General features: G+C 51.8%; 1 protein-coding gene across 5 annotated transcripts in view; it reads left to right on the forward strand.

Annotated features, from left to right (window-relative positions):
* The window catches only part of RNF123 (ring finger protein 123), a 106167-nt gene that overhangs the window by 35395 nt on the left and 51161 nt on the right, over positions 1–19611 (forward strand). For 4 of the 5 annotated variants that reach the window (XM_069735978.1, XM_069735979.1, XM_069735981.1 and 1 more), the window contains 11 exons: positions 11826–11911; positions 12473–12559; positions 12637–12704; positions 12773–12898; positions 13984–14098; positions 15153–15257; positions 15325–15450; positions 15514–15606; positions 15860–15933; positions 16474–16591; positions 19188–19287. In XM_069735978.1, coding sequence (XP_069592079.1) covers positions 11826–11911; positions 12473–12559; positions 12637–12704; positions 12773–12898; positions 13984–14098; positions 15153–15257; positions 15325–15450; positions 15514–15606; positions 15860–15933; positions 16474–16591; positions 19188–19287 — 1098 coding nt within the window. The remainder of the gene's footprint in view (positions 1–11825; positions 11912–12472; positions 12560–12636; positions 12705–12772; positions 12899–13983; positions 14099–15152; positions 15258–15324; positions 15451–15513; positions 15607–15859; positions 15934–16473; positions 16592–19187; positions 19288–19611) is intronic. The other variant, XM_069735982.1, reaches the window with a different exon arrangement.

Genomic DNA, 19611 nt, shown 5'->3' on the forward strand with positions numbered 1-19611 from the left:
ATCTGGCAGTGTCTGTCACGTGTGGTACTGTCCCCAGCATGTCAATAAACAACACAAATCGGGGAGACCTCCAGAAGAAAAGTATTTAGTAGCCTTATAAAAATATATATCTGTGTGTGTATATATATATATATATATATATATATATATATATATATATATATATACTAGCTATTGAACCCGTTCTACGCCCGGGTGGTGAGCATTTATATTGGTATATGGTCTCCATCCTGGTATGTGCTGCTCCATCCTGCATCCCCATCCTGTCATGTGCTGCTCCATCCTGCATCCCCATCCTGACATGTGCTGCTCCATCCTGCATCCCCATCCTGTCATGTGCTGCTCCATCCTGCGTCCCCATCCTGTCATGTGCTGCTCCATCCTGCGCCCCCATTCTGTCATGTGCTGCTTCATCCTGCGCCCCCATTCTGTCATGTGCTGCTCCATCCTGCATCCCCATCCTGTCATGTGCTGCTCCATCCTGCATCCCCATCCTGTCATGTGCTGCTCCATCCTGCATCCCCATCCTGACATGTGCTGCTCCATCCTGCATCCCCATCCTGTCATGTGCTGCTCCATCCTGCGTCCCCATCCTGTCATGTGCTGCTCCATCCTGCGCCCCCATCCTGTCATGTGCTGCTCCATCCTGCGCCCCCATTCTGTCATGTGCTGCTCCATCCTGCGCCCCCATTCTGTCATGTGCTGCTCCATCCTGCATCCCCATCCTGTCATGTGCTGCTCCCATCCTGCGCCTACGTCCTGTCATGTGCTGCTCCATCCTGCATCCCCATCCTGTCATGTGCTGCTCCCATCCTGCGCCTCCATTGTGTCATGTGCTGCTCCCATCCTGCGCCCCCGTTCTGTCATGTGCTGCTCCCATCCTGCGCCCCCGTTCTGTCATGTGCTGCTCTCATCCTGCGTCCCTGTTCTGTCATGTGCTGCTCCCATCCTGCGCCTACGTCCTGTCATGTGCTGCTCCATCCTGCATCCCCATCCTGTCATGTGCTGCTCCCATCCTGCGCCCGTTCTGTCATGTGCTGCTCCCATCCTGCTCCCCTGTTCTGTCATGTGCTGCTCCCATCCTGCGCCCGTTCTGTCATGTGCTGCTGCCATCCTGCGTCCCCGTTCTGTCATGTGCTGCTGCCATCCTGCGCCCGTTCTGTCATGTGCTGCTGCCATCCTGCTCCCCTGTTTTGTCATGTGCTGCTCCCATCCTGCGTCCCCATTCTGTCATGTGCTGCTCCATCCTGCATCCCCGTCCTGTCATGTGCTGCTCCCATCCTGCGCCCGTTCTGTCATGTGCTGCTGCCATCCTGGGCCCGTTCTGTCATGTGCTGCTTCCATCCTGGGCCCGTTCTGTCATGTGCTGCTGCCATCCTGGGCCCGTTCTGTCATGTGCTGCTGCCATCCTGCGCCCGTTCTGTCATGTGCTGCTGCCATCCTGGGCCCGTTCTGTCATGTGCTGCTGCCATCCTGCGTCCCTGTTCTGTCATGTGCTGCTCCCATCCTGCGCCTACGTCCTGTCATGTGCTGCTCCATCCTGCATCCCCATCCTGTCATGTGCTGCTCCCATCCTGCGCCCGTTCTGTCATGTGCTGCTCCCATCCTGCTCCCCTGTTCTGTCATGTGCTGCTCCCATCCTGCGCCCGTTCTGTCATGTGCTGCTCCCATCCTGCGTCCCCGTTCTGTCATGTGCTGCTCCATCCTGCATCCCCGTCCTGTCATGTGCTGCTCCCATCCTGCGCCCGTTCTGTCATGTGCTGCTCCCATCCTGCTCCCCTGTTCTGTCATGTGCTGCTCCCATCCTGCGCCCGTTCTGTCATGTGCTGCTCCCATCCTGCGTCCCCGTTCTGTCATGTGCTGCTCCATCCTGCATCCCCGTCCTGTCATGTGCTGCTCCCATCCTGCGCCCGTTCTGTCATGTGCTGCTGCCATCCTGGGCCCGTTCTGTCATGTGCTGCTTCCATCCTGGGCCCGTTCTGTCATGTGCTGCTGCCATCCTGGGCCCGTTCTGTCATGTGCTGCTGCCATCCTGCGCCCGTTCTGTCATGTGCTGCTGCCATCCTGGGCCCGTTCTGTCATGTGCTGCTGCCATCCTGCGCCCGTTCTGTCATGTGCTGCTGCCATCCTGCGCCCGTTCTGTCATGTGTTGCTGCCATCCTGCCCCTGTTCTGTCATGTGCTGCTCCCATCCTGCGCCACCATTGTATGATATGCCCCCCATAAGACGCTCCAGTGTGTATGCCCCCGTATGCTGCTGCCATATAAAAAAAAAAAATACCATACTCACCTATCGTCCGGCTCCACTGCAGGTGTGTCTTCAAGAAAATGGCGCCGGAAAGCGTGGACTGCGCAGGCGCCGATTCCGGCAGCAGGAATCGGCGCCTGCGCAGTCCGCGCTTTCCGGCGCCATTTTCTTGAAGACACACTCCGGCTCCTCTGCCTGTGACTGGTAAGTCAGAGGGCGGCGCCGGCGCGCATTAAGCGCGTCATCGCGCCCTCTGAACTGTCACAGCAGGGGAGCCGGGAGACGGAGCCGCACGCAGCGCTGGAGCAGGGAAAGGTGAATACACTTACCCTCTTGGCGGTCCCTGACTCTCCGGTGGAGATCGCGGTATGCGTTCAGTGTTTACGCATACCACGATCTCCTGGGAGCGTCACTCTGTGGGGGCCAGACTGCGCCGGCGCTTGCGCCTGCGCAGTCTGTAAAGGCTTCGGACAGAGTGACGCTCCTAGCGTTATATTATAGATACACAGCAAATATATAAAATATCTAGGAGGTAGAACCAGAAAGGACAGTTGGTAATGCAAGCAAAAAAAACCTCAAGGAAAAAAGACCGACAAAAAAGTCCACTGTATATCATAAACATAATTTTTATTAGTAAGTAACATTAAAAACAATGAGATCAAAAGAACACACATATCTAATATGTAAAGCTGAATGTGTGTGTGTGTGTATGTGTGTATGTGTGTGTGTGTGTGTGTGTGTGTGTGTATGTATGTCCAGGATTGGCATCTGCACCGTCGCAGCTACAGCCACAAAATTTTGCACAGTCACACGTCTGGACCCCGAGAGCGTCATAGGCTATGTTGTGAGGCGAAATTTTAACCCCGCGCTTTCCAATTCACCAAACAATTTTGCCCCTATCTACATAATGGGAAAAAAGTGAAAGGAAAAGTGTTGGAGGCAAATTGACAGCTGCCAGATGTGAACAAGGGGGACTTAAAGAATGAGAGCGATGGCGCCAAAGAGTATATACCGTACAGTTGCTAAGGTGGGGCCCCGACATGGGATACTCACCACAGACGGGGATATGAACACACACACAAAAAGCGCCACACATCACCACATGCTTGAACGCATATACCACCCTCAGCACACATTTCACCACACATACACCAACCTCGCCACATTAAAGTCGAAACACAAAAGTCGCCGCTCAAAACTCGCCAGATGCAATACTAGGCTCACGCAAAACTCGCCACACGTGCAAAACTCACCTCATGGAAAACTCGCCACACGCAAAACTTGCACACGCGGAAAAATTGCCACATGCACAAAAGTTGCAACACATGCAAAAGTTGCCTCACACAATACTTGCACATACTCAAAAGGCACCACACATAAAACTCGCCACGCGCAAAACTCGCCATGCGCAAAACTTGCTGCACACAACTTGCTACACTAACTTATCACATGCAACTCGACACACAAAAAGTTGCTACACTCATGTCCCCACACGCAACTCAACACACACAACTTTTTTTTTTAAATCAGATAGATTTTTATTGAGCATAATAAATGATATCCACTTATATAACAAATTACATTCGTGTTTTTGATTAACAAGAAAATAAACCCCCCCCAATCCCTCATTATTGCAAAATAAGCCAGACCTTACCTCTCCCTCCCTCAATAACTTCCTTCCCCGCAAACCTTGCAACAATCAACGTATAAACTCCTACTCCCTCTCTGTATGAGAAAGGGGAACGTACTATCGCAATCCCAGCAGTGACTCAAAAGCTGACACCAACCACCAATAAGTTCACCGCTATCCTTCAGTCGTTCCTCCCCCCCGCCTATTAGAAACATAATATAAAACAGTTGTGCCGCCGAACACAACCATAGCGCATAGGATCTACATAACAAATTCCTCTGGTAATATATCGCAAGAATCCATCAACTCAGTCAATTCTGCCAAATTAACACATTAGCCAAAAAATCACTCCTGGTCCTCCTCAGCGGGTCTTTTCAGCTCCGATACGTTTCGCGTTCAGATCCAACCAATGTGACACTTCCTCAGGGTTTTGAAAAAAGTGGACCTTGTCCATGGCCATCACACGTAATTTAGCCGGATAAAGCATAGAATAAGCCAGGCCCAGTTCACGCAGACGTCTTTTAGCCTCTCCGAACTTCGTCCTGAGCTTCTGTACAATTGTGGAATAATCAGGGTAAATAGATACTCGATTGCCATCGATGGTTAATTCCTCCATATTCCTGGCCCTTCTTAACAGAATATCTCGGTCCTTGTAATTCAGGATTTTGGCCAGAAAGGTCCTTGGAGCGGATCCAGGGGGCAGAGGTCTGGACGGCACCCGGTGCGCTCTTTCCACCGCGAATAGTTTAGTGAGACTGTCCCCTCCAACCTTAGTTTTCAGCCATGTCTCAATGAATTCAGTGGGGTTGTTTCCTTCTGCCTTTTCGGGCACACCAATAATTCTCAAGTTGTTTCTACGTGAGCGGTTTTCCAGATCGTCAGTTTTAAGCTCCAACTCCGAAATGCGTTGGACATATTTTTTCTCCCTTTTTACCATTTCGGCAATCTGGTCTTCCGCACCCCCTACACGTTCCTCCAACAGTTCAACTCTCCCCTCCATTTTATGCATAGCTGAGCGGAACGAGGAAACCTCCCCCTTCAGGCCATCCACCTGGACAGTTAGGGTTGTCAATGCAGTCTTGCAGGATAGTATAGCAGAAAAGATATCCCTCAGGGTCGGCTCCGCAGCCCCATCAGTACATACAGTCCCCATTTGTGCAGCCCAGCCATCTTATCCAGTGGAGCAATATTTATAGCTGGTACTATAGTGGGTGCCATGAGGGATCCACTCTCCATCACCTCTATCTGTGCCCCAGCCTGCTCACCCACCTGCTCCACTGAGTCCACCGCTTCTCCTGTCACCTCTCCCCCGGATCCCTGCATCATCCATCCTGCGTCCTCTGTTCTGGCAAATTGCTCCAGCCTTGCAATTATCTCCAGCCGTTTCTGATAGGCAGCGCTTGCCTTTGCCGCCTCTTCCACTGCGCTGTCGGCGCCATCTTGGGAGCGTGTGCAGCCCGCCACCCCGACTTCTTTCTGCCTCTTGCGCGTCATCCTTCAGCTCCCGCTCACTACGGCTGACTCTCCCCGCTCCCCGGTTACTCAGGAGCTCCTCCACCGGTAATTGGCGTTCGGCGGCGCCTCTAGTATATATAGATCTCCGTTCGGGCAGCGGGAGAGGTCCGGCAAGCGACCTCTCACATCTCCTGCTAGGCCACGCCACCCAACACACACAACTTGACACATGAAACTCGCCCTAAAACACACACAAGTCTGGTATTATCCTTCAAAAATAAAAATCTGATTAATAAGCAGACAAACTACAAGAGCAACAAATGTACCATATAGGAAATACGGCAGCTGTCAGTCACATGACCTGTCTATTATGTGTATGTGTGAGCTAATATATACTGCCAGGGGGGAGGGCATCCTGTTGGCTGGGGATTTATCAGGCTGCCAATTTAGCTTACAAATACTGAGGTAAAAATACTGAGCAAATAACGTGTCAACGAGGTCTAATACAGGAGGAGATGACACACAGGTATATACTATATACAGGAGGAGATGACACACAGGTATATACTATATAGAGGAGGAGATGACACACAGATATATACTATATACAGGAGAGATGACACACAGGTATATACTATATACAGGGGAGATAACACACAGGTATATACTATATACAGGGGAGATGACACACAGGTATATACTATATACAGGAGGAGATGACACACAGGTATACACTATATACAGGAGGAGATGACACACAGGTATATACTATATACAGGAGGAGATGACACACAGGTATATACTATATACAGGAGGAGATGACACACAGGTATACACTATATACAGGAGGAGATGACACACAGGTATATACTATATACAGGAGGAGATGACACACAGGTATATACTATATAGAGGAGGAGATGACACACAGGTATATACTATATAGAGTAGGAGATGACATACAGGTATATACTATATACAGGAGGAGATGACATACAGGTATATACTATATACAGGGGAGATGACACACAGATATATACTATATACAGGAGGAGATGACACACAGTTATACACTATATACAGGAGGAGATGACACAGGTATATACTATATACAGGAGGAGATGACACACCGGTATATACTATATACAGGGGAGATGACATACAGGTATATACTATATACAGGGGAGATGACATACAGATATATACTATATACAGGGGAGATGACACACAGGTATATACTATATACAGGGGAGATGACACACAGGTATATACTATATACAGGAGGAGATGACACACCGGTATATACTATATACAGGGGAGATGACATACAGATATATACTATAAACAGGGGAGATGACACACAGATATATACTATATACAGGAGGAGATGACACACTGGTATATACTCTATACAGGAGAGATGACACACAGGTATATACTATGTACAGGAGGAGATGACACACATATATACTATATACAGGAGAAGATGACATACAGGTATATACTATATACAGGAGGAGATGACACACAGGTATATACTATATACAGGAGAGATGACACACAGGTATATACTATATACAGAAGGAGTTGACATACAGGTATATATTATATACAGGAGATGACATACAGGTGTATACTATATATAAGGTAGATGACAAACATGTATATGCGGTAATAGGAAGAGAAGAGCCGGCACTCACCGATCGTCCAGGACAGGTAACTTTCACTATAATTTGTAAAGCGCTGCGGAATATGTTGGTGCTATATAAATAAAAATTATTATTATTATTATTATAAGTGCGGTAAAAATCTTCACGGCCGGGGGTGCTAAGTAAGGAGAGCGGCCAGCATGACGACGGCCGTTTCGCGCATACCCGTAGAAGCGCATATCACGCGCGAAACGGCCGTCGTCATGCTGGCCGCTCTCCTTACTTAGCACCCCCGGCCGTGAAGATTTTTACCGCACTTTAATAAAGTTACCTGTCCTGGACGATCGGTGAGTGCCGGCTCTTCTCTTCCTATTACCGCATCGACTGTTTACTATTTTTGCCGAGGCACCCGTGATCTGAAGTCTGAACTTCCACTGCAGGTGAGCGATTCACTCTAACATTTAGAGCGGTGGTGCCGTCCATCTGTTTCTACATACCTTACAAACATGTATATACTGAGGTGAAAATGAAAAGGTGTGAGTGCAAAATGAGAGGAGTGAGGGAAAATAGTGGAGTGATCGGAAAATGACAGATGTGAGGTCGAAATGACAAGGTTAGGGGGGAATGAGGAGTGAGGGGAAAATAAGAGAAGTGAGGTGCTATAACTAACCACAGATATTTACTATGCCCAGGCAACGCCGGGCTCTTCAGCTAGTGTATGATAAAATAATTAAAAATCCATTCTGTATATTACTATATAGCTCTAACGATGCAAACAAATCCAGTAAGACATGAATTATGGAATACACTGACATGAATAGTTGTCTTATAGATGTGTATAGTTCTATATATATATAATGCACAAAAAGTGAAAAAATGATATAGGACTAATTAAGTGAAAAAAATTGGTAGAAAACTGATGAAGGACTTGTTAATGTGTATATGACAAAATATCAAACCTAAGTCCAAAAAGAGTGCAGTATATAACGAAATCAAAATATGTGTGAGTACAAAATATCAAACACTATAAAAAGTGAAAACCGTGCAATACTAAAAGCGTCAGTAGAGGTCAGTGTTACCATATAAGAGTATAGTTAGACCAGAACTATACTTATGTGTATAAGTGCAATATTATTATTATTATTATTATTATACATTTTTATAGCGCCATTTATTCCATGGCGCTTTACACATGAATATGGGGCAAATCTAGACAAATACATTAAACATGAGCAGATAACAAGGCACACAGGTACATAAGGAGGGAGGACCCTGCCCGCGAGGGCTCACAGTCTGCAGGGGGTGGGTGATGAAACACTAGGAGAGGGTAGAGCTGGCTGTGCGGCGGTTCAGTAGGTTGAGGATCACTGCAGGCTGTAGGCTTGTCGAAAGAGATGAGTCTTCAGGTTCTTTTTGAAGGTTTCTATGGTAGGCAAGAGCCCGATGTGTTGGGATAGAGAGTTCCAGAGTATGGGGGAGGCACGGGAGAAGTCTTGGATGCGGTTGTGGGAAGAAGAGATGAGAGGGGAGCAGAGAAGGAGATCTTGGGAGGATCGGAGGTCGCGTGTAGGTAGGTACCGGGAGACCATGTCACAGATGTATGGAGTAGACAGGTTGTGGATGGCTTTTTATGTCATTGTGAGGGTTTTGAACTGGAGCCGCTGGGCGATAGGAAGCCAGTGAAGGGCTTGGCATAATGGAGAGGCTGGGGAATAGCGGGGGGACAGGTGGATTAGTCGGGCAGCAGAGTGTAGGATGGATTGGAGGGGTGCGAGAGTGCTAGAGGGGAGTCCAGAGAGTAGGAGGTTGCAGTAGTCGAGGCGGGAGATGAGAAGGGCGTGCACTAGCGTTTTTGCGGTGTCGCGGTCAAGGAATGCGCGGATCCAGGAAACATTTTTGAGTTTGAGACGGCAGGAGGAGGCAAGGGCTTGGATATGTGGCTTGAAAAAGAGGGCAGAGTCGAGGATCACCCCGAGGCACCGAGCGTGTGGGACTGGGGAAAGTGAGCAGCCATTGACATTGATGGATAGGTCTGGTGGAGGGGTAGAGTGAGATGGGGGAAAGATGATGAATTCTGTTTTGTCCATGTTCAGTTTTAGAAGGCCGGGATAGCAGACAGACAGTGTGGGATTGTGGTAAGGAGGTGAGGTCAGGTCCGGATAGGTAGATCTGCGAGTCATCGGCGCAGAGATGGTACTGCATACTGTGGGATTCTATGAGCTGTCCCAGGCTGAAGGTGTAGATGGAGAAGAGTAGGGGTCCTAGAACTGAGCCTTGAGGAACACGGACAGACAAGGGGCAAGGTGAGGAGGTGGTGTGGGGGAGGGAGACACTGAATGTTCGGTCTGTCAGATATGACGAGATCCAGGATAGGGCCAAGTCTGTGATGCCAAGAGATGAGAGAATCTGTAGAAGAAAGGAATGGTCCACTGTGTCAAAGGCAGAAGACAGGTCCAGGAGAGGAGGACAGAGTAGTGTCGCTTGCTCTTGGTTAGTAGGTCATTGGTGACTTTAGTTAGGGCAGTTTCAGTTGAGTGAAACCCACATTGTAACTGGTCAAAGAGGGAGCAGGAGGAGAGGTGGGAGGACAGTTCACGATGGACGTGTTGCTCCAGCAATTTGGAGGCGTAAGGGAGAAGAGATATCGGGTGATAGCTGGACACAGGATGGGTCGAAGGAGGGCTTTCTGAGGATGGGTGTGATCTTGGCATGCTTGAAGCATGAGGGGAAGACACCGTTTGTAAGTGAGAGGTTGAAGAGTTGTGTTAGGGTTGGAATGAAGACTTTTGAGAGGTTGGGGATGAGGTGGGATGGGAGCGGGTCAAGGGTGCAAGTGGTGAGATGTGATCTTGATAGAAGGATGGAGAACTGATCGTCTGTCATGGTGGAGAAGCTGGCTTTGGAACAGGGCTGAGAAGTCAAGAGGATGGGGCATTGGGGGCTGTAGGCCAAAGCTTTGTCTGATGTTATCTATCTTCTGCTTAAAGAAAGAGGCAAATTATTTAGCTGAAATGAGGGGGGAGGGGGGAGGTGCTGGGGGACGGAGTAGTGAATTGAAAGTGTTGAAAAGCTGTTAAGGGTTGTGAGACAGGGAGGATATGAGAGATGAGAAGTAAGTTTGTTTTGCGGCAGTGAGCGTGGACTTGAAGCTGGCGAGGGACTGCTTGTATGCAGTGAAGTGCTCAGCAGAACGGGATCGCTTCCATCGCCGTTCAGCGATCCTGGAAGCCCGTCTCAGTTCTTTGGTCAGGCTGGTCAGCCAGGGCTGCCTGTTGATTCTACGAGTTTTGCTGTGCATGAGCGGGGCGGCCAAATCGAGTGTTGCTGTTATTGTGGTGTTATAAAAAGTGGCAGCAGCGTCTGTGTCATGAAGGGAAGCTATGTCTGTAAGAGGGAGAAGGGACTCAGAGTGAGTGTAGATTGAGGTGTCTGAGATTTAGGAGAGGAGAGGGGAGAGAATGTCAGTAGGTTGTGGTCAGACAGGGGGAGGGGTGAGTTAGTGAGATTAGTAAGGGAGCAGAGGCGGGTGAAGATGAGGTCCAGCGTGTGGCCATCTTTGTGAGTGGCACCAGAGGACCATTGAGTGAGACCAAAGGAGACAGTGAGCGCTAAAAGTGTAGAGGCGGCTGAGGTGGAAGTGTCAATGGGGATATTGAAGTCGCCCATGATGATAGTGGGGATGTCAACAGAGAGGAAATGAAGTAGCCAGGTGGTGAAGAGGTTGAGAAAGGTGGAGATGGCTAGTTCTGGGGGGCAGTAGATGACAGCCGGTTGGAGGGGGAGTAGATGCGGACAGAGTGCACCTCAAACGAAGGAAGATTAGCGGAGGGTGGTAGCGGGATTGGAGTGAAGGAACAGGTATCGGACAGGAGGAAGCCAACACCTCCACCACGTTTGTTGGTGGTGCGAGGGGTGTGAGAGAGGTGGAATCCGCCATAGGAGAGTGCAGGTGGAGAGGCCGAGTCAGAGGGGGTGAGCCAGGTTTCAGTGATGCCGAGGAAGGAGAGTTTGTTATTGATAAAGAGGTTGTGGATAAATGACAGTTTATTGCAGACAGAGCGTGCGTTCCATAGTGCTCCAAGTAGGGTGACCGGGGGAGTGGGGGCTGGATGAATGGGTATGAGGTTGTCATGGTTGGGAAAATGTGCGGAGAATCGTGGCAGGGGGTTAGAAATGAGTGTGGGGATGACTTGGGGAGGGCCGGGATTTGGGGATATGTCACCAGCGATGAGGAGCAGCAGACTGAGCATTAGAAGGTGGGAGCAGGAGAGGACATGATGTGGCCGTGTGTGTCTGGAGAAAAAGGATTGTATGTGGAGGAACAGTTCTGTGGAGGAGCTGAGATGGCTGGGGAGGATGGAGGAAGAAATGACTAGTTCCTTACTAGGTGGAGGGATTGCAGGAGATAGGAAGAAATAAAGTAGTATGGGAGTAAAAGAGAAAAGAAACCGAAACATTATAGTAGTTTTCTATTCCTTTACCTTCCAGTCAATTCCAGTCCAATTCTAGTCTAATTCATAGCAATTAAAAATTTGTAATTTAAAAGATGGAATTTCAAAGATGGTCAGACACGTCTGGTCAGACTCATGGCTATGAATTTATTATGAATATTAAATGTCAACAGTAGAGGTCAATGTTACCACATATAAATATAGTTAGACCAGGACAATGGTTCTAACCCCAAACCTGAGGATTAAAGAGTAATGGGATGCTTATCGAACAGTATTCAGTCTACCTGGTCTCCTGGAATGGCGTCCAACACCCGACGCGCGTTTCGGCACGTTGCCTTCGTCTGTGAGTAGATGGTGAGAGGCACCTGACACTGTCGTCTCCTCGGCCTGCAGGGCAGTGGCTGTACGAGGTGCTGATCTCCTCCCAGGGGCTGATGCAGATCGGATGGTGCACGCTCAGCTGCCGCTTCAACCAGGAGGTGAGTCCCTGAGCCGCGGGGGAATGGCTGCCGAGTTGATGACTACAGGGGGGATGGCGGCTGAGGGAAAGCTGGCAGGTTGATGACAACTGGGGGGATGGCGGCCGGGGGGGATGGTGGGTGGTTGATGGCTGCCGTGGGAATGGCGGCCGGGGGGATAGCGGCAGGAGGATGCCATCAGGTTGATGGCAGCTTGGGGAGATGGCTGCAGGTTTATGGCGGCTGGGGGGATGGTGGGGTGTTGATGGCTGCCAGGTTGATGGCGGCCGGGGGAATGGCTGCAAGTTTATGGCGGCTGGGGGGATGGTGGGGGGTTGCTGTCGGCCGGGGGGGTTGGCATCGGGTTGATGGCGGCCGGGGGGATGACTGCAGGTTCATGGCTGCTGGGGGGGATGGTGGGGGGTTGATGATGGCGGCGGGTTGATGGCGGCCAGGGGAATGGCGTCTGGTTGATAGCGGCGGGGGGAGGATGGCGTAGGGTTGATGGCAGCCGGGGGGATGGCTGCAGGTTTATGGCTGCTGGGGGCAGCCGGTGACCATGCCCAATCTCTCCTCACACAGGAGGGGGTTGGGGACACTCCGGATTCTTACGCCTATGACGGGAACAGGGTACGTAAATGGAACGTGACCACCACTAACTACGGGAAGGTGAGTGCTTGGCGGAGTTGTAGGGGGCTCCATGGACGCACCAGACCCTTGTGTGACCTCTGTCTGCTTCCTCCTAGTCCTGGGCTGCCGGGGACATCGTCAGCTGCCTCATTGACCTGGATGAGGGATGCATCTCTTTCTGCCTGTAAGACCCCTCTCTGGTGAGACCCCCACTAACTGTTGCACCCCTCTCATCGCCCTCTTCTTCTGCAGGAACGGTGTGAGTCTAGGCACCGCCTTCAGCGACATCTCCCGGGGGGCCGGCATGGCGTATTTCCCCGCGATCAGCCTCTCCTTCAAGGAGTCAGTGGCGTTTAACTTTGGCTCCCGGCCCCTTCGATATCCTTCCCTGCACAGCGGCGGCAGCGTTACAGTGTGTCAGTGCGGTAGGAGTGAGAGCTGCTGCAGTGTCTGCCTGACAGAGGATCGTCTGCCCTAATGCACTGTAACAAGCCCTCAGCTGTGAGAAGCATTAGGTTAGAGAGAGAGAGTATGAGGGAGACAGCGAGAATGAGGGGGAGAGAGAATGACGGAGAGAATGAAAGAGAGAATGAGGGGGAGAGAGAATGAGGGGAAGAATGAAAGAGAGAATGAGGGGGAGAGAGAATGAGGGAGAGAATGAGGGGGAGAGAGAATGAGGGGAAGAATAAAAGAGAGTATGAGGAAGAGAATGAGGGGGAGAGAGAATGAGGGAGAGAATGAAAGAGAATGAGGGGGAGAGAGAATGAGGGGGAGAGAGAATGAGGGAGAGAATGAAAGAGAGAATGAGGGGGCGAGAGAATGAGGGAGAGAATGAAAGAGAATGAGGGGGAGAGAGAATGAGGGAGAGAATGAAAGAGAGAATGAGGGGGAGAGAGAATGAGGGAGAGAATGAAAGAGAGAATGAGGGGGAGAGAGAATGAGGGAGAGAATGAAAGAGAGAATGAGGGGGCGAGAGAATGAGGGAGAGAATGAAAGAGAGAATGAGGGGGAGAGAGAATGAGGGAGAGAATGAAAGAGAGAATGAGGGGGAGAGAGAATGAAAGAGAGAATGAGGGGGAGAGAGAATGAGGGGAAGAATGAAAGAGAGAATGAGGGGGAGAGAGAATGAAAGAGAGAATGAGGGGGAGAGAGAATGAGGGGAAGAATGAAAGAGAGAATGAGGGGGAGAGAGCATGAGGGGAAGAATGAAAGAGAATGAGGGGGATAGAATGAGAGAGAGAATGAGGAAATGAATGAGGGAGAGAAAGAGGAAATGAATGAGGGAGAATAAGGGAGAGAGAGAATGAGAGCGCTTCTTACTGACAGCAGATTGTCTAAATTGTGAAGGCATTTGATGCCCCAGGTGTACTGGACGCAGTAGAACATTGCAGTGATTGGGCTTTATTCTTGGGGCAGGACGCCGGCCCTGTAATTTCTGCCATTCTTCCTTCATTCCTCCTCACGTATCCTGTGGATGGCTACCGCCCCCTGCAGGATCCCCCTGCCATCGATCTCCTGAAGGCTCAGAGGTTGCTGGGATATCTCAATAATGTTCTGAGCACTGGTATCGACATGCAAGTAAGTGACCCCCGTCAATCTGCGCCGACCCCCCCGTTCCTCTCCTATCTGAACCCCCCATCCGTCTCCGCCCTGACCCCCTGTCCCTCTCCGCCCTGACTCCTCCGTCCCTCTCCGTTCTGACCCCCCATCCCTCACCGTCCTTACCCCCTATCCCTCTCCACCCTAACTCCTCCATCCCTCTCCGCCCTGACCCCCTGTCCCTCTCCACCCTAACTCCTCCATCCCTCTCCGCCCTGACCCCCTGTCCCTCTCCACCCTAACTCCTCCATCCCTCTCCGCCCTGACCCCCTGTCCCTCTCCGCCCTGACTCCTCCGTCCCTCTCCGTTCTGACCCCCCATCCCTCACCGTCCTTACCCCCTGTCCCTCTCCACCCTAACTCCTCCATCCCTCTCCGCCCTGACCCCCTGTCCCTCTCCACCCTGACTCCTCCATCCTTCTCCGCTCTGACCCCCGTCCCTCTCCGCTCTGACCCCTCCTCCCATCCCTCTCCGCCCTGACCCCCCCGTCCCTCTCCGCCCTGATTGACCCCCCCATCCCTCTCCGCCCTGATTGACCCCGCCGTCCCTCTCCACCCTGACCCCCCCATCCCTCTCCACCCTGACTGACCCCCTCCCGTTCCTCTCCGCCCTGATTGACCCCCCATCCCTCTCCGCCCTGACCCCCCGTCCCTATCTGCCCTGACCCCCGTCCCTCTCCGCTCTGACCCCTCCTCCCATCCCTCTCCACCCTGACCCCCCCATCCCTCTCCACCCTGATTGACCCCCCCGTCCCTCTCCGCCCTGATTGACCCCCCATCCCTCTTCGCCCTGATTGACCCCCCCGTCTCTCTCCGCCATGATTGACCCCGCCGTCCCGCTCCGCCCTGATTGACCCCCCCCCCGTCCCTCTCCACCCTGATTGACCCCCCCCCCCCCCGTCCCTATGCCCTGATTGACCCCCCCATCCCTCTCCGCCCTGATTGACCCCGCCGTCCCGCTCCGCCCTGACCCTGGTACTCTGCTGCCCTTGGAGTGCTCCCTAGGGTCTCATCTAATACCATTTTCTTGGCAGGAGGGGCGGCTGGTGGACGCGGACCCCGCTATGTGGCAGCTGCAGGGGGAGCCCACCGCCCTCATCACACTGGCGCACATATTTAACCACTTTGCTCCGTTGATGGTAAGTGTAGCGGGGGCATCGTCGTGGCCCTTTTTCTGTGGCCCCCGCTGACCCCCTCTCTCCGCAGTGTAAGGTGTATCTGGTGGAGGACGTCCTGATGAGCTTCCTCCTGGGGATCCTGGAGGGCGGCGGCGCGGTGGGCGAGCACCCCCTTATCCAGCACCTCCTGGACCTCATGTGGCTGCTGATGGAGGTGGGTGGTGCCCTCTAGTGGTGGGAGGGCAGGGAGCGCTCATTAACCCCTTGTGTTCTGCAGGACTATGAAATCCAGGAGTTTCTGAAGCAACTGATGATGTCTCTGCTCCGCGCCTATCGCTTCTCCCCTATAGTGCCCGACTTGGGGCTGCAGGTACGTCCCTGACATGAGGGGCCACAGGTGAATATGGGCCCCAATCACTGGAAAGTCTTGCTGTTTTGGCTGCAGCGGTCACATCACATTGGCAGTACACATCACCGCTGCAGCTGATCACTGAGCCAGTGGCTGGGGCTCCCGGCCTTGGACAGCCGGGGAGGGGGCTGCCTACGGTGTGGTGAATTAGGGATTTTGGGGTCCACTCATATCTTGTGCTGTCATGGAGGTAACCAGCGCTCTGCACCCACAGATCCACTACCTGCGTCTGACCATCGCCATCCTGCGCCACGAGAAGTCCCGCAAGTACCTTCTCAGCAACGTGCTGTATCCAGGGGCCCGGGGCAGGGTGGGCTCTGTGTGTGTGAGCCGGGGGCCAGGGACATGGTGGGCTGTGTGTAAGCTGAGGGCCCGGGACATGGTGGGCTCTGTGTGTGTGAGCCGGGGGCCCGGGACAGGGTGTGCTCTCTGTGAGCCGGGGGCCCGTTGCAGGGTGGGTTCTGTGTGTGTGCCAGGGGCCAAGGACAGGGTGGGCTCTGTGTGTGTGCCGGGGGCCCGGGACAGGGTGGGTTGTGTGTAAGCTGAGGGCCCGGGACATGGTGGTCTCTGTGTGTGTCCCGGGGGCCCGGGACAGGGTGGGCTCTCTTTGAGCCGGGGGCCTGGGGCAGGGTGGTCTCTGTTTGAGATCCGGGGCAGGGGGGTCTCTGTGTGTGAGATCCGGGGCAGGGTGGGCTCTCTGTGAGCCGGGACCTGGGGCATGGTGGTGTCTGTGTGAGAGCCGGGGCAGGGTGGGATCTCTGTGAGCCGGGGGGCTCTGTGTTTTCTCCGCTGTCCACCATCTCGGTTCGTCCTTAGCGGGATTCACAGATTTGACGTCCTGCGATCGGTCGTCTTCTTCTTCATAAAGAGCCCCCTGCGAGTGGAGGAGGCCGGACTGCAGGAGCTCATCCCCACCACCTGGTGGCCCCAGCGCTTCAACAAGGAGGTGAGAGGAGGCGCTGCGGGGCCACATCCGCTGCTTTTGTGCCATTTTCCCGAATGTTCGTGACTGCGTTCATTTATAGCTAGAGAAACTGCACTCGTTTCTTGCAGGAAGTGAACACAAGAGCCCCACAGAGACGAGGATGCGCGGCTCCTTGTTGTGAATTCAGCTTTTGGGCTCCCTCCGGTGGTTGTAGAGGGTAATGCAGTTGTGCCTGGAGTGACGTGCATTATATTTTATATCTACTAATTGCAGGACTGACTGGGGTATATAGCTTTGCAGGATCCTTTAGTCAGTGCCAGTTGTCCATTGTTCTTGAAGGATTCACTTCCCTGCTGGTCTCTCCAGTTTGCTGTGTTTTTCTACAAAGATTAGTCCTGGCTTTGTTTTTGCTGTCCACCTGCTGTGGGCCTTATAGTTCTGTGCATTTTCATGTTTTTGTCTTGTCCAGTTTTGTCTGTGAAGGATTTTTTGCAGCCTAGCTATTTCTCTGGAGATGCAGATATACCCCCATGTCTTTAGTCAGATGTGGTGATTCGTATCTTCTGTGGTGGATATTTTCTAGTGTTTTTATACTGACCGCATAGTACTCTGTTCTATTCTTTCTTTTTAGCTAGTATGGCCTCCTATGCTAAATCCTGATTTCATATCTGCGTATGTTATTTCCCTCTCCTCTCACAGTCAATATTTGTGGGGGGCTATCTATCCTTTGGGGATTTTCTCTGAGGCAAGATAGGTTTCCTGTTTCTGTCTTTAGGGGTAGTTAGCTCTTAGGCTGTGCCGAGGGGTCTAGGGAGTGTTAGGTACCCCCCACGGCTACTTCTAGTTGCGGTACTAAGTTCAGGGTTTGCGGTCAGTACAGGGACCACCTTCTCCAGAGTACGTCTCATGCTGCTCCTAGGCCACCAGATCATAACAGCTCCTGTGCTGCGCCAATCAGTTCTGACGGAGGTCCGGTGTCACGGTTCACACCGTGCTGCAAACAATATGTCACGGATCCCACCAATAGGTCAGGGATCCCGGGGAGGATATCTTTATCGTCCCCACTCACCACACCAATTTGTCATGAAACGGGGTTGTTTGGTCGCCCCTGGTTCCTTCTGAAGGGGATTTATCTATATCCCACTTCCCTGTTCCATTTTGGAACTTGCAGCTCTCTGGCGCCCCCTTACCCTCAGGTCAGATTAGGTACTGCACCCAGGGTACTTAGTCGCCAGAAAGGCTGCCTGCTACGTACTGGCTATTGGGCACTCTGCAGCGAGGGCGATATAACTACTCCCACACATGCAGGAACAATAATTATCAATGCCGCCGTCACTACAAAGATTCCCAATAGCACCGAACAAAGGTATGCTGCCACCAGCTCAAATTCCACAAGGGTTAATGGGTCCGGAGCCAACCCAAATCAGCGTAATTCACTTCAGAGGAAGCGACAGTTCGTTTATAGAGCATGAGAGACAAGCTAGTAAATTATATATTTTACTCCAAAAAAAGGAAGGCAGTGTTTACAAAGTATAAAATATATTATAAAGAAGACAAAATCATGTGTACATTACAAATTACAAATAAAATAGGATTAACATTGAAAAGACACTTACATAGCGTTCAGATCATTTCAGCTTGTGACTGGCCGTGTGCTATGGAGGAGAAAGGACTTCCATATATCCAGATGCATTATACATCTGCACAGCACCAAGACCCCGGGCAGAAGACTAACTTACAACTCAGCAGGCGTAAGATATGCCCTCTTATCGTGACATCACTAAGTGGGCTGAGTTATGACATGCACTCCTCTTTTCTCGGAATGTGAAAACCATTTTTTACACATATCTCGCTGCTCATGATGTTCCCCACGTCAGGGGCATTCTTTTAAGTGTAAATATGAAGCAATTACCTGAAACGCTTACTGAGAAATCCGCACTTTGCACTCATTGCGTTTAGCTGCTCACGCTTTCAGTGTGTGATAGGTCTACCGATGGACATCCGGAATATATAATTTATATCTGTCTAGCCCAAAGTTTAATCGAACAAAGAAGCTCAGGGCTTTCACACCAGTTCCAACTAGTACTAGATGGGAGGAGGGATGAGTAGTTTTCACAGTCTGGTATTTGCAGGGTTGAATCATAAAACTTTAGTGATTCTAGTGGAGGTTTTAAGTTACACACATACAAGCAGGCAGAGAGAGAAGAGGGGGGTTGGAATGGCCCGCAGCGTGTGTCTCTGTGCCATGTACCTTCTAGAACTTATCTCACATTATGACATTGTTACATTATCGTGACATCCGGATTACCAGTAATAAACTTGTGTTCACATCCTGCAAGAAATGAGCGCAACTCACTTAATATTTATGTGGACTGGCCCCCGACTCGCACCGCGGCCACTAATAACTGCGCCGCCGCCTCTAATCGCAGCACCGCAGCCTCTAATCGCAGCACCGTGGACTCTAATCGCAGCACCGCTGCCTCTAATCACAGCACAGCTGCCTGTATTCACAGCACTGCGGCTTCTAATCACAGCACCGCGGCCTCTATTCACAGCACCGCGGCCTTTATTCACAGCACAGTCTTCATTTATAGAAATTCTGTTTATTTTTTTTAAGGGAAAAGAAATTAAGGAGCCGACAGAGGAGAGCGGCGAGGAGCGGCTGCGGAGGAGGGCATACGAGAGGGGCTGCACCCGGTTGAAGAAGCGCATTGAAGGTACCTGAGGTGGAAGGATGTCCGGGCCGCCCGTCTTTTCCAGGGGCCCTTCCTCTGTCCCGGGGGCCCTCCCTCTGTCCTGGGGGCCTCCCTGTGTCCCGGGGGTCCTCCCTCTGTCCCAGGGGCCGCCTGTCTGTCCCGGGGGCCCTCCTTCTGTCCTGGGGTACCTCCCTCTGTCCTGGGGGCCCCTGTCTGTCCTGGGGGCCACCTGTCTGTCCCGGGAGCTGCCTGTCTGTCCCGGGGGCCCTCCTTCTGTCCCGGGGGCTGCCTCTGTCCCGGGGGGCCCTCCCTCTGTACCGTGGGCCCTCCTTCTGTCCCGTGGAC

This window comes from Ranitomeya imitator, chromosome 8, assembly GCF_032444005.1.
Source record: "Ranitomeya imitator isolate aRanImi1 chromosome 8, aRanImi1.pri, whole genome shotgun sequence".
In the NCBI taxonomy this organism is placed as follows: Eukaryota; Metazoa; Chordata; class Amphibia; order Anura; family Dendrobatidae; genus Ranitomeya; species Ranitomeya imitator.